Here is a 15,300-nt window from a genome sequence, read left to right as displayed (position 1 = left end):
ATCCAAACAATCAGATCTCTTTTTTTTTTTTGGACACAGATGGTGTCTTGGGGATTCTCTGTCTTTGGTTGTGTGATGTGATTTCAGCCCATTGCAGTGGTATTATGTCTGCTTTGTGACCAGGGAGGAGGAAGTCTGAGCCACAGCTTTTAATTAAGAAGCTTCACTCCAATATGTAGAATGCTCTTCCACTGAAAACAAAAGAGTAATTTTCAGTGTGGGTGTGTTGTGAGCTGTCCAGGATCCACTATCTGTTAATGAATTCAGTGTGTTGGTACAGAGAGACATGGTTATATCAGAGATACTGTTTGTAAATGTAAATTAGTCAAGTTAGGCTGAAAATTAGCGTTGATGTTATTTTGAATGTTTCAGTCAGGATGGGTAATAATGGTTCATTCCAGAGTATAATGAGTGTACTGGCCATAGTTGTCAGCATACTGTTGTTCCTGGCATCTCTGAGTTTAGCCCCTCTAACTGTGAGACATTCAGTTAGGTTTAGCCTGACTGAATTGTTTTAGGGACGAGGTTAAATTTGTGTGCCACTGTGCTATGCATTGAAGAAATCCATGTCCCCAGTTTATGATGATTTTTAAGAGGAGGTTCAAAGAGAGAATATGCAGGAAAGGTTAATCAGTTTGTCTACAATGCAGATTCTAGACTCATTTATGCCTGTGAACACTAGTTTGAAAACAACCTACAGTAATTAGCTTTGTGGCTGTAATGACACCTGCATCTCCTTGTGCTGTGTCGTCATACATACGTGGGCCGTAACCAACAATAACAACCTGGCAGCTTTCTACCAAGCACATATTACAGGGTCACTTGTATTCATTGTGTGTATCTGTTCCTTTTGAGTTCAGCCCTTGTGTCTTTCATTTTGATTGGATTAAATGAAGAATGACTGTAGGTGATGTGAGTCTCTTGTGAAAACAAACTGTAGAGACAAAGAAATGGAAATAAGCTCAGTTGGAGAACATGTGATATGTGAATGTCTGAATCAGGGCTCAAACTGATGGCCAAAGTGGAGGAATGGGAGAATGATGTGAAACTTGACAAGAACTTTTCCTTATCTTCATGTGTGTCCTTACATGTTCTGTAAATGCCTTTTGTTGTCTTCCTGTTTTTGTACAAAAAAAAAAAAAGATAAAATGGGGAAAGAAAAATCTTCCGGCACAAACTGTAAAAGTCTTTTATTTTTAATCGGTTTGTTGGTTTGTTTTCCTGTTTAGATCTGTATGCATCTTGCCTTCTTACATGTGCATATAAACAGTAGGAATTCTACCATCCATCTCAGTGTTCTGTAATTGTGCTTTAATGTTACGTTATTTATCCAGCTACCAATAACAGTAAGAACCAATATGAGCCAATTACCAATATGAACTTACTGTATCATACACTACTATTGTTACTATTGCACTCACTTAATCTCTCTCGCCACCGTTTTATTGTCATCAGATTTTCATCTCATTTATGAGTAGTCAGCTGTCCTAACTATGTAATGACCATGAGTTATGTACAATGACCAAGTTCATCATAAAACGATTAACACATGAACTTTGTAATACCATCATGTAACTGAATGACATATACAAATGAAGAATTTTGAAAAGAAAATGTGTGATTTAAAAGCATGTAATTATGCGGAAAATTTCACTGGGAAAGTGCTTAACTCCTATGAGGTATTGTGTAACGTTATTTATGGCTTAAGCTTCAATGCACCACTTTTGACAGATTGCCTCTCAGATTAGTACACAGGGAATGGTGTTCTTTATCCACAGTTAACAGAAATGGAGTTGATTAATTCGTTCATTACATGGCTATGATTCCAAACAAGAGTAGGTTTGATCAACAACATCATTAGTGGAAAATTAGGTCACATATATTTGCGGGCGGGGCATACATTGTTTGTATCTTCCATTTCTTAGATCAGCTAGGATATTCAAAACTGAGGGGGAAAGATTTAGAATTTAAAGATAAATGTCCGCGTCTATATTTTGCAGTCCGTTGTTTTCAACAGTGTCATGCCTAATTGATACATCTGGAGAAACAAAAGAAAAAGCAATAATTTTACTGTTTTGATTTACATTGAATTTCGACATATTTCCGAATTTTTCCAAACAGTCAGAGTCCCTTCATGAGCTGTTTTGAGGTGCTTTCCACCGCTTTCGCAACATTTAGGATTGTCGGTCGATTGAAGAAGAGCTTCTCCATTCACTTAATTTTTTCTCTTTCATTTGAATAAACCTAATTTTCATATGTCCATTCAAGACACCGCTGATTGGACAATACCCGCTCCACTTCCAGTCTCTCATTGGCCAGCTGTTCCCGTGCAGATTTTTTGCCTTTGAGGATCTACATGGTGAATGGCCGATTACCTTAGCCTCTCTCGCGGTTGGTGATTGGTCAAAGAACCTTGGGCGTTCCTTTCTGATTCGTCGATACCAGCTGCCCGGTGTCCGGGTAAGATGGCGTCGGAAGAACAGTGCTCGGCACCACCTCGATGGCGGTCGATATCTTTAACCCATGTCGAGTATCCTGCCGGTAAGTGTATTTTGAACCCTTATATTTCGCTTAAGCATAGCTGCCCATGTGTTTTGTTTGTGCAGGTGAATACAGTATACTGTTTTTGTAACTGAATGGACACTAATCAAAGGGTGGCTTGCCAAATAGTGAGACCGTGGAATAAAGCTGCATGCTCTACTCAATTGCCAAATTGTGTTACCCGTGCGCATGCCCGTTGCCTCACAATTATCACCACAATACCTTGATTCATTCGCTGCCGCTTAGAAATATTGATTGCTGTTATTATAAATTCACTTTGGCGCTGTTGAAAATCAACCATAGTGGTTTCTTGACAGCATGTAGTCCAATGAGGCTTTGGCCCGCTGCAACTAATTGTTTTCCAGCGGGATATCCTGCGAAAGTTCGGGATAGATAGCTAGCTAGCTTAGCCATCCATGAGATAGTTCCCTCGGTTACATCACGCTGAATAAGCACTGCGTTAAAAATCATATGCAGTCCTGCCAGACAAGGAATGGTAGCTGTCTTAATGCGAATATTGCAGCGTTAGTGGTATCAATGCACGAAGTAAAGTAATTATTGACTATGAGCTATTACTTTACGTATTTCTCTTGCTAGTTTTCTTAGGTTAGCTCCTCAGCTAAGTAAGCATAGGAATGTTGGTCTCTATTCGGTATCCGACTGCTGATCCCACGTTGTTCGTTAACTTTTTATACTCAAAAGTATTATGCTTTGTTCATGCGTCTTATGAATACAATGAGCATCATTCTTTGAGAAACATTTTATGGGACAAGGCTATAAGTAAGCTAACTCACTAGCTAGGGATAGCTTACTGAGGAGCTAGACAACTGCGTATGTTGAAGCGGCAGTTTGTTATGGTATGTGAACAAGTGACCGGACACCTTTAGACTGAAAACACATAGAAATGATAACAATTCCGTAGAGTCATGACAAACGTTTAGAGGTAGTTTCCTGCGGCTACATAAATTGCTAACTCATTAGCTAGACACCTGATACGTAGGTGTGGCCGTTGCCGGTGTGCGAGCTCCTAACTTCACGTGCGCCCAGTCAGTGGGATTCCCTCGCTCGTCGAATGACGTGAACAGAACTCGTGGAAGTTAAGCATTTCTGATTTACATTATAGAGATGCCTTGTTCCCAACATAAGCAGCTAACTTTATTAGCTTATATGTTACACCATGTTTCTGTTTTCTATGACGAAAAGGCAGAAACAACTGTTCAGTTGATTTGTCTGAATCGCCCGTCTAATTTTTTTCTTGTTGCGCTACTGTGCAGAATAAAAATCTCTGGCCTAGCAGACCAAAAGTGCACTAATTCTGAGATGTGACTTTAATTGCCTTTGTCAAAGAAGGACATTCACTAATCGGAACCCTCAGTAGTTGAGTCAAAGGAGTTTATATATAGTTCAAGCAAAGCCTGCACAGTACGGCCCCCCTGAGACCGAGAGAGCATGACGTAAAAATTCTAGCACACGGGTTACAACGGCTAATAAAACTTCTGACAGCAGACCACTTATTCTCACTGTAAATGGATATCACAGTTAAAATGGACCTCTTTGGATTGTCCAGTCTTTCTGTCCCTGACTATTTGTGACGGTGGACGCACAGACAGGACAGAGAAAAACACCATCCAAAAAAGGGGACTTTTCCAGAGTCGGATTCAGTCCTAAAGGCAGGATGGGACACTCTTAAACTCGCTCAGTGTTACTACCTTTGTGTGACTTCCTGTGGAGAAAATGCACATTACATTGCACACACATTTGTAACACCCGTCACCATTTTTCTCTCCCTCCCTCCTTTCAGGTGATCTGACAGGTCAGGTGTTGGCCTATATGAGTCTGTTACCTGTGGCAATCCTGGTGGGATTTGTCACACTCATCATTTTTAAGAGGGAACTGCACACGGTGAGTCACATGTCCTTGGTCTGCATTTGAAGGAAAAGGAAGGGAACTTTGTTAATCAACTGTGCATCAGTAGGCCACAGTGTTTGATATGAGAAATAGCAGTGTATATTTCTGGGTCGAAATCCCTAAATTGTTTTGGATGCTGTGTCTTAAGTTTTGTTTTGTATTAACTTTTTTTGTATGAATGACTCTTTCTCTGTCTTTTTCTCTCGTCAGATCTCCTTCTTTGGGGGTCTGGTAATGAATGAGGGGTTGAACTGGCTACTGAAGCATATTCTGAGGGAGCCCCGCCCTTGTGGAGGTAAGTCTCCGCCAGCAAAATGTAAAATCATGCTGATACAATGATGTCATATACTCCAAGAACGAACTACTTCTTCTTCTTTTTTTTTTTTTTTTTTTGCTATTTAGGGGAAAGGGCAACCGATTCCACTATGTCAAGGCATTACATGAAATCTGTGGTTTCACTGGAATTTTATTTAAATTGTGTTGAGGAGAACCAGTCAAAACTAGAGGGCTGTTGGGTCAATTGTTAAGTATAGGGATTCTGTGAGGTTCCCTTGTGATGCTCTGGCATAGAGAGCATCTGTCAGTTGAATGAATATATGTAAATGAATTGATGTTAGACTTATATTGCTGTTCAGTTATTACAAACCCTGTCATTTTCAATGGATATTTGTAAACCAGCATTCTAAGATAAATTACAGTTTGTGATGCATTCAGAAGCATGTGTCATAGAGGGGAAACAAGGGATTTGTGATGTTATTGATGCATATTGATATCTTTTTGGAAAGGTTTCATTTTGGCTTTTTCTATATGGTATCAGAACCTTCTCTACCCTTTTCACAATGATCATGAATAGCCCTCATTATGGGCTACTAAAAGGTGATGCTATCACAGTGATTTTTTTTTTTTAAAGGAAGTGATGTCAGCATAGAAGTGCAGTTTGACATGCAAATGACAAATTGGATGGTTGTGGTGTTAAGGATTTAGAAAATGCAATAGTCTCCAGGGACAGCATTGACTGTGTTGAAATGTAACTCTTGATGCAGATGCTGTATCTGAATGGGAGGCTCTGTGATGCAGTTCAAAATAAGTTTTTGGCTGGATAGATAGTCAAATCCTATCATGTTTTAATATACATTTTGTCATGTTGGGGATTTTTGCAGGTGCCCATAGCACTCTGACCACAGAGTATGGCATGCCCTCCAGCCATTCCCAGTTCATCTGGTTCTTTGTCATTTATTTCTTTCTTTTTCTATATTTTAGGTAAGTCTTTCCTTTCTTTCTGAGTGAAGAATATGTATTTACATTGGCATAGTTTCTTTTTTGAAATGGGGAAAAATGTGATGGAAAAAGTTGAAAATGTTTTTGAAAAACTTATTTCTCAGAATGCATCAAACAAACAACGCCAGATGTGTGGAGTTGTTATGGAGACATGTATTGTCAATCATTCTGTTGGGCGTGGCTTTTTCTGTATCATACAGCAGGTAAGTCTTCATAGTATTGAACATATGACTGAGTGGTAACAGATAACACTGGTATTGCTAATGCTTGACTTTATACAACATATGTACAAAAGCCACAAACACACACACAGTCATTTCAATTTAAATGCGTAAATGTTTCTGATCACTAGTGACCAAGTGACTTGCAGTGGCTGGTCCTTAAAAGTTGTAGTCAGTGCACTTTATATAACCTCTAAATATGATTGGCTGTCTTTGTCTACATTTGAGATGCTAGGAAAGTAATGTCCTACTGTAAAAGTGTGCTCAGAGATAACAGAGTTTCAGGATGGGTTTATTTGAAAGCAAGAGGAGGGGACTTCATATGTCTCTGGCTGACACGCTCACACTTGTGCTGTATTTATTATTGGCTAATGTTCCTGCTTACTTATCTGTTTGTGTTAAAGAGTGTACCTACTCTACCACACCTGGGGACAGGTGATCTATGGGGGCGTAGCTGGAAGCATAGTGGGTGTGGTCTGGTTTTTCATCACCCAGGAGGTGTTGACACCGCTGTTCCCCAAGATAGCAGCCTGGTAATAAGTGCACGCGTGCACACACACACACTCACACACTCAGTATTTGTCATGAATACTTAGTTGATGTAAATTTCCTGGATTTGCACTGCCCCTGCATATTCTAAATTTTGCTTGCTAATGTGGTCATTAACTGTGGTGATTGTTCTGCAAGTTGTTGTGATTTTTGATTATCGAATTTTGTTTTCTTTAAGGCCCATATCAGAGTTTTTCCTGGTGAGAGACACAAGTCTCATTCCCAACATCTTGTGGTTTGAGTACACAGTCACCAGATCGGAGGCAAGGTCAGACAATCTACCTTTAAAACTCATCCATGATAAAACATAAATAACAGTTTGTTATTTACAAAAATACATTAGATTCATGCAAATAATCTGAAGAAAATGAGTTACTTTTAGTATATGTGTGTGCTAATCACAGCCATCATGTCAGGATAAACTTAATTTTTTGTAGAAGACCAGTTTTTATCTTCAATTTGGATGGTCAGTAATACCCTGAATGCACTGACAAGTTTGTGTGTTGAGTATTTTGCTTGGACCCCTGTCAAACATGCAGTTTTATCCATAAATGTCCTGGCGATTTTCTGGAACAGACTTATGTGTGAATACGAACCGAGTCGGATTTTTGGAAAAGTTGATCCGGCAGTTTTCTGGAACCAGACCTAGTAACGTTTCCAGAAAAGTTCTGGATACACTCTAATGTGAACAAAGCTGTAAGACTGCCTGATAAAAGTATGATGTTTTTGATGACCTATCTTCATGCTCTGAGCTTAGTATTTTACCCTGGTGCTCCAGCATCTTTGAACCCAGTCATCTACAAAACATGTCGTAAATTAATAATATTGTCAGTAAATCAGCACTCAGTAGGATCTGTTCACCTGCCATTTTTGTTTAAAACATAGCACCTTCCACCACATATGCTAATGTCACATCCTGACTTTCCGGGATTTTCATGCCATATGTGAACGTGGTTGTCCTGGCAGTTTTCCGGGAATGTGGTGCAAGTGTGAAAGAGTATCCACCAGCGCTGCCGGAACATGTATCTCCAGCAATTTTGCGGGTTTTATGTATGAAAGGAGCTTTGGTCAAGAGTGAGCTTGTGTACTTTCCAGTCTCATAGACTGTGTGTTTTTTTTGTTTTTTTTTTTAATCTTTTTCTCCTCCAGAAACAGACAACGAAAGCTGGGAACAAAACTCCAGTGATCTGCTAGAACTCCTGGTTCAAAACTGATTGAAAAAGGACCACACACATCTTACATATATACACACAGACACACACACACACACATACATCCACATTCTCAAACACACTGGAGACTCATAACCTGGCCTGTTGTGGTCGAGAGTGGACAGAGGACTGAACTTCTTTCAGGTGGACCAAAGGAGAGAAGTGGATCGTGGCAGTAGTGGTTAGACTGTATGGTCAGAACCGGTTTGGGGTCAACCGTTTCTCTTCTCCTCTCCTCTTCTCTCCCCCTCTCCTCCTCCTCCTGCTCAGCCTGTGCCGGTGCGACACATGCATGCAGACCGTGCAAGAGGCAAAAACTATTTCAAAATATAAGTCATATATTTTAACCGTTAACGCACGCGGGGCAAAATACAGCACTGTATTTAATGTAGAAGGGGGTGAGAGATGATAACTATGATGATTCTGTGATTTACGTGACCAACGTGTGGCAGGTTTTACAACAGCATGAGATTAGGTTCCGATTTTTTTTTTTTTTTTTTGTTGAAGTATAGGAGACTTGTGGGTTAAATGATGTGGTTTAGGCTGGGAGGAGGGGGGGGTGGTCTGGGGGATTCGTTGTTTGCCCAAAGGGCATAACTGGGAGCATGGGACAGGGGACATGAGAGGGTAGAAAATAATTCAGTGCTTTGGTTGAAAAGAAAAAATGTAATATAAACTAAACGTAATTTGCACTTTGTGAATTAAAAAAAAAAGAGATGACAGCATTTTTACTATTAACACTAGTTACATATGAGAAATATGGACGGGTTCTTTCTCTTTTGCCTGTAAATGTATCATTGATAGACAGTGTTGGCTGATCAAGGTCACCGTTGATATGCCGGTGGCAGCAGGCAGATTTACATTCAGGTTAAAGTATTTACTGTCTGACCCTCTTGTTTAAGCAAACAAATGAGAACTGCTTTCATATGTGAGTAAGAAACAGCTTAGTTATTTCTGTTAACCCTACTGAAATACTCAAAGTGTTTTGTGGAAAGTCACCGGGGCTCTCCATTTTAAGAAAAAGCCACAATAGGGAAGGAAAAAATCTTGAGGGAGATTAGGAGGACTCTTTTGAACATCTCCCAAATCAGAGGGAGTTATCAACTCAAAAAAAAAAAAAAAAATTACCCATGGCTGCAGAGTCTGTCTCCAGGTTTCCACGGCTACCAACCTAATGTTGATTGATATCTGTGGCAATATGCTATTTTAGATAGTCAAACCCAGAACATGAAATCTGTCTGGCCAGGGATGAAAGCGATCAGCACTCCCTGATTTGCTTTTAAGGAGTAAATGTATCACACTGAGTCTGGCATAGCAACAGTGCAAGCAAAGACTGCAGCCAACCCGCTCACCTACCTTCCCACTGTAGCTCCTCCTTTCTGTAGCGCCGGACACTTCCTTTTGAGACCCCCAGGAATGGGACTGGTAAAAACAATTTGACTGACATTTCTATGCTGCGGTTTTGGGACCTCATGGAGCATTAACCACATTCCTATTTCTGTTCCATACCTAGCTATTCAGGAGAGTAAATCCCAAAGGGATGAGAATAAGATGGAAAGATTGTTTTGTTTTCTTCTATTAGGTCAAACTAGTGGTGTAACAACAGAATGGTGTTAATATCTCTCTGGGCTCTAACAGAGGTGGGGTTTTTTTAATTTGTTTGTTTGTTTGTTTGGTTTTTTTAACCCATCCCCACCCCACCCCCACTTTCACATATGTTGCTCTGCTCTGTCCAACCCCTGTCAGAACCTGATTCTGGTCGTCAGTTGTTAAATTATTTGCACTTTGGCCATGGGTTGTTAGCTTAAGTTCAACCCAAGCCAGTTTGGAATCATAATATTGTCATCAAAGCTTTTGATGGGGTTAATCAGGTGCATTGTTGGAACAGAATTCATTTGTTATTTAGGTAATCGCAGCTACTTTGAGAACTGGCTTAATGATGCCTGTATTAACATTTCTAATGTTTTGGCAAAAACAATATATTGACATTCTACTTTACCTGCTAGTATCATGGAAAGATAACATGACAACTTGAAAGATGCAAAAGACATGTACAAAAAGAACCCCATAAATGCTAAAAAAAAAAAAAAAAAGGAACCCAAAACCTCAGGTGAACCTTCAGCATGTGACAACGCCGTGAATCTCTCAATAGCGTGACGCTGGAGAGAGAGGGCTTATGGGACATTTTCTATGTCAAAGCTTCTGAAAGGGAATGGGGTATTATAGCATAAAATCTCTTAGAGTAATCATTTTTTTTCATGTGTAATTCATATCAGACTGAATAAAAAAGGAAATAATGTGTTTATGTATTTATGAATGTGTTTATTCCATCTCATTTCTGGGTGTATGTGCATACACTGGGGACCATGTGTGATAATTTGGGAGGTTGCTTAGCAGATTTTTATGTTAACATAGTGTGGAATGCTGTACAGAGATAAAACAGAAAAGGTGGGAGGGAGAGACACAGTGCCCATGTATGTACTGAAATACAGAGGAAAACATTGGTTGAGAAAAAAAAGAGGGGCGGGGACACATTACACCACCAAGTGTGCACTGTAATCTTACACTAAGTTCAATGCATTCACAGAGGTGTTAAGTCTATACAAAAGTGTAAGTGAATGTCTCATCAATTCAAAACCAGTTCCTTTATGCCATAAGATTTCAACCACATTGAATGACAATCTAAATTTAGCGTGAAAGATTCAAGCTAATATGTAAGTTTAGACAAAATCTTTTTTTCCTCAGCCTGTATGTTCATTTGTATTTAAACATGCATGTGTTCTGTGGGAGAGAATTCTCATCCTGGGCCAGATATGGCTGAGATCCTAGCCACACTGTTCACCTGCTTAAAAGAAGACAATCAAAGTTTTCAGAGTCTGATGTAGTGTAAGTTTATTGTAAGAGCTCAAAGAAGCACACAACAAACTGAGCTGGTCCCAGGGAGCGGCTGAAGCCACGTTCACAAAGCACCAATCTTTATAGTAGTTTCTTACCAATTTCAGACACTGAACGTGCATTGTCTCAATCCCCTTCAGCTGGGGTGCACCTGCTCGTCTGGCCTTGCAAATTCCCAGACGATTCTGTAATACACCATGGTTTCCGTTGAGCCCATATTTTTTATTGTCATCAAAATCTGTCACCAATATTTATCTCGCTTCTTTGCTAAAATTAATAAAGAACACAAAGAAGGCACACACCATGTGACCTCGAATGTTTGACCATCTGCAGTTTCTGCACAGAGACGAACACAAATTACCTCTTCCTCCATTTACAGATCACATTTTTTTTTTATAAAAGAAGAACTTAACACATTTACTTTAATACAAATGATTCTATAGTCGTGAATTCTTAATACAAAATGATTATTTTGATTAACTCACAAAAATGGCTACATAACTACTACAGTGTAATTTATAGAACAAAGAAACATTTTTTTCTCCAACAGTTCCCAGTTGTGCCCTTTAATCAGACAAAAAAAAACCCCATCTCAGTACAATATTCTAAACTAAATTTCAGTATGAACTGTGCTGTAAACGTAAACAAATAAGCCAATCAGAAAATTACCTATAACGTCGAGTTTGTACCGTCCCACAAAGTTACGAAATGATTCGTGCTCACTCGATAATGAAACTTCTTTAGGGAGTAGCCACTGTCATCCAAACGCTCCAGCAGAGACACACACTCGTGGAGACAGTATATTAACTTCGCTCATAAGTTTGGAGACACGACGCTCCTGACCAGCCCATCAGTGTACCGTAATTTTTAAGTCTGTCGTAGGGGTTGGCTTCAGGGCTATATAAACCGCATCATTTGGAAGCTAGTTTTTGCGCAGGCGTGGGGGCGGTCCTCTGTCGTCAACTCTTTGCGACTGCAGTGGAATGGGGATCAGTTGAAGAAACTCCAGAAAGTAGAGAATATGTTGGGAAAATTTCTGGTGTCCCGTTAGTTACTCGCAAAGCATCAGTCACTCCATTTTGAAATGAATTCTGAGTGAACGTTGGCAGGTAAGTACTCTTTTCCGTTATTCTCAATGTTTTTCTTTAACTGTATGCAGCGCAGCAGTTTGGCAGAGTTAACACTGCGATTAACGCGGATATTACAGGTGAGAATCATCAAAGTAGAAGCACACCCATATAAACTGTCTTAACAGAAAGTTACGCCGAGGTTAGCTGCTAGCACAGGTCTGAAGCAAGTTTCGTTTCATGAGAAACTCCGTCATTTGTTGTTGGTGGTAGGAAATGCAATCTCGGGCGCCGCTTAAGAACGTCCCACAAGGGTTCAATTTGTTTGAGTTCTTGCTGCTGAAATCCCATTTGGACTTTGTTTACATTGTTTTCCCGCTCATCAAGCCATTCAGTCATAACTCTTGTACTGCTAATTGCGTTTACGACATCCCGGAAGAGATCTTTTCATCAGGATGTCAATATATCAGTATAATTCGCAGCTGGTCGTACAGGATGACTCTTTTCGGCATTTACCTTGCTATCCAAGGGATTTAGTGACAAATTCTGGAAGGACTATTCCACACCAAACCTGTGCCCCCAGAATCGTTCGGAAACAAGCATTTGTAGGTCTCTTTCATGAACTACACATGCACTCATCCACAGAGCTATGGAAGTTCTCAATGAACCTCTGGCTGTATTATTTGAACCAGTTGATCTGCAAAGATAATGGACTTTAAGTGTAATAAGCAGTGTATGCACTGCAGCCTAATCACTGTATTCCTGTCTGTGAAGTTGTCAGGGGACTGATCTTGCTGTACTGTTTTGCCTTGTATGTCAAACAAGTGCACAGATGGCACCACTGAGGAGTATGTGCCTGTGACCAGAATTGACCCCACTTGATGTCATTTCTTTTGATGTTACTTTAGCCACAGTTCGTGATGAACCAAGCTGATGTTTCTGGTACCTCAGTGTCGCCTCTTTCAGAGTTAGTAAGACCCCTTCACCTAGCCATGGCAGCCAAAATAATGGGCAAGTGGACTTAGTGGCATTTTCATGTGTGTTCTTAGCATGATAGCACATTAATCACCAAATTTCTTCAGGTGACGTATATCTAAAGAGCCCTCTTTCAGTGCTTTGTGTCACACGTTTTTTCCAGTGTTTCCTTTACCTCGGCAGCTACATGTGCATTATGTTTACCCACTTTCTCACAGTATATTGCCATTACCAAACCTGTTGAAGCTGTCTGTAAAATGAACTGTCTGTCCACTGATGTTTGAATGTTTCAGCTCTGCAGTCTAGTGTTCTAAAGTTAACTCCACTAACATTGTATGTACCACAGCAGTTAAGTTAACGTTTGGATGAGCGCGAGTGCTGGTGTGTCAGCATGTCAGCAGCTAACAGACTTTTCGACTAGAGCTAAAGTGACAGCTGAACGTTAGACTGCAATATGATTGCTCGTTGAATATGAGAATGCGCCAAAGGAATTGTGTTTATCCTGTCTGTTATGTGAGTAGCAAGTTCAGTCCTCATGCTCAGGTTTGGGCACCTTTAAATGTAACCTAATTTTATCTTTGGCCTGGAACTTGGGTTCTTGGGAAGAACTTTGGCAGTTCATGTACGTTCTCATACTCATCTTGGAGGGAGGGACTTCTGTACATTTACAAGTTAAAGATGTTTACGATCGCAAAGTTACTGTTTTACCACAATGATGTCATTTCTGGCAGCCTCATGCTCTCCTGCTTAATTGAGAAGGTAATTAAAGCTTATTACATGTTAATTATGTGATTTTTGTTTTCTTTATGGACATGCTGATTTAATGGTTAGCTCATATGTTATTACATTATCTGGTCAGTGAAACGTGTTTTTATCTTATGTTATCATTAGTGTTTATATCAGAAAACTAAGGAGGGTCTCGCTTCTCTGCTGTGACATCAGAGGCAGTGAGTGTTGGTGACTGCAGGTGTACCTCTATGTTGTGGTGCTTGTGTGCTTTGGTGGGTAGATCTTTAAAAAGGTCAAAAATCAGAATGGGGGAAAAAGGTTTTCCATTTTAATTTCTGCTTACTATTCATCTCTAGCCTGAAACAGTTCCTAGGTATTGGATTTGCAATGAAACATGGTGTGTATAATTAATACTAGTTCAGTGAGCCTCTTGTCCTGCTTTAGCTAATAATGCAATTATTTTGTGTTTTTGTGAGTAAGCACATGAGAATTATGGAAATGAGGGATATGCACCAGAAAATGCAGGATATGATTTGATTTTTTTTTCTACAAGGATGGGATGCAGTGGTTAGAGAAACTGTTCCAGAGAGAGGATTCTCAGCCCATAACTCAGGGTTATGGGTCATAGAGACGTTTGCTAACCAGCAGAGAAATTTAGGGGTTTCTACCTCGACATAAACTTGGTTGACTCCAGGCATTGCACTCTGTACCTGCATCCATTTTTCAGAAATCTTTTGGTTTATTGCTGAATTTGTGTTTACCAAGGATGCCTGTCTTGCATTGAATGTGCTATACTCCTGGGTTTTGGATTAAGTCATTCTTATGAATCACTTAAAGTGTTTAAAACCGTGGTGACATACCAAGAATCAAAGCGGTGTGCTGCAGTCTGTCACCTTGTAGAATCACTTGGGATGTTTTTTGGTTGGTTTATTCCTTTTGTGAGGGTGGGTCTCTTATAATTCAGGCTTTCATACTTTGATAAGAGGGACATGTTAGCCGAAATCTAAAGAGCTGAAGGTTAAATTGTATCCAGTTTCAAATAGAATAGCTCTATGTTTTTGCCGGCTTCAGAGGTTACTTTGGTCAGTGACTTGGTATTGTCATATAATGTGTGCTTTGGCAAGGCCATAGGAGAGAGAAACCAACAAGACATGATTGTCAGCTGTTGCCTTAAACCTTTACTATCAAGTGGGTGTGTGTGCATATGTGTGAGCGCATGCACACGCTCTAGCACATCACAGCAGCAGTCATAAACCTCAGACCGGCCTATCCAGAATCTATGCTAGATGTCATTACGACTCTGCTGAAAACCTTTTATGGTAGGTTGTTTTTTTTTTTTGTAAATTTGAGAGGGTAATGGCCTTTTAAACTTGTTAAAAACAAGCAGGCCAAGGGTTTTATTTACTTTGGAAAATCTTTTCCTAAATAGATGTCAGTATGGAGAGACAGCACTGTTGTAATTTAAGTAAAAACCTTTCACATGCTTAAGAAGGCAAAGGCCTCTATAACTTTAACCACATTAATAAGATTGGTGACCATAGTCACATTCAAAGTATTTTCACCTTTACCAAAGTATATGTGATGAATAGCATACTTTTTTTTCTTTATTTTTCCTCTCTGGATTCTTTTGGGGCAGTTGTAATTGAGTTACTGATGGAGTGCACTGTTTTATACCACTGAACCATAATTCTGAAAGGAAAATGTAATAATCTGTTATTAAATACACATTAATATCCTCAACAAAACTGAACTAATTGTTGAATTACTATGATGGGTCAGATTTAGTTGATGGAGATAATCTATCACTTGTGATGTAAAGCCCTGTTTACACTTGGTTTTAAAAAGCGTCTTCGGCGATCAGATCACAAGTGAACAGCCAAGACACATTGCCGTTTACGCCTGTGTCTGTCACGCATCTCCATGGTG

The 15,300-nt window shown here is 39.7% G+C and overlaps 1 protein-coding gene across 2 annotated transcripts; it reads left to right on the top strand.

The window, feature by feature from the left end:
- The first annotated feature begins 2,464 nt into the window (after positions 1–2,464).
- On the top strand, positions 2,465–9,955 carry dolpp1 (dolichyldiphosphatase 1). 2 transcript variants are annotated; one of them, XM_030768647.1, is made up of 8 exons: positions 2,465–2,541; positions 4,343–4,443; positions 4,660–4,744; positions 5,610–5,709; positions 5,832–5,930; positions 6,353–6,481; positions 6,676–6,765; positions 7,647–9,955. In XM_030768647.1, exons 1-8 carry the CDS (start codon positions 2,466–2,468, stop codon positions 7,681–7,683), a joined length of 717 nt encoding a protein of 238 aa, XP_030624507.1. In that variant the 5' UTR covers position 2,465; the 3' UTR covers positions 7,684–9,955. The 2 variants fall into 2 exon arrangements, with proteins under 2 accessions (XP_030624507.1, XP_030624508.1); XM_030768648.1 differs by lacking the exon at positions 6,353–6,481.
- Positions 9,956–15,300: the final 5,345 nt, after the last annotated feature.

This window comes from Chanos chanos, chromosome 3 (genome assembly GCF_902362185.1).
Source record: "Chanos chanos chromosome 3, fChaCha1.1, whole genome shotgun sequence".
In the NCBI taxonomy this organism is placed as follows: Eukaryota; Metazoa; Chordata; class Actinopteri; order Gonorynchiformes; family Chanidae; genus Chanos; species Chanos chanos.
This window is presented reverse-complemented; position numbering and strand designations above follow the sequence as displayed.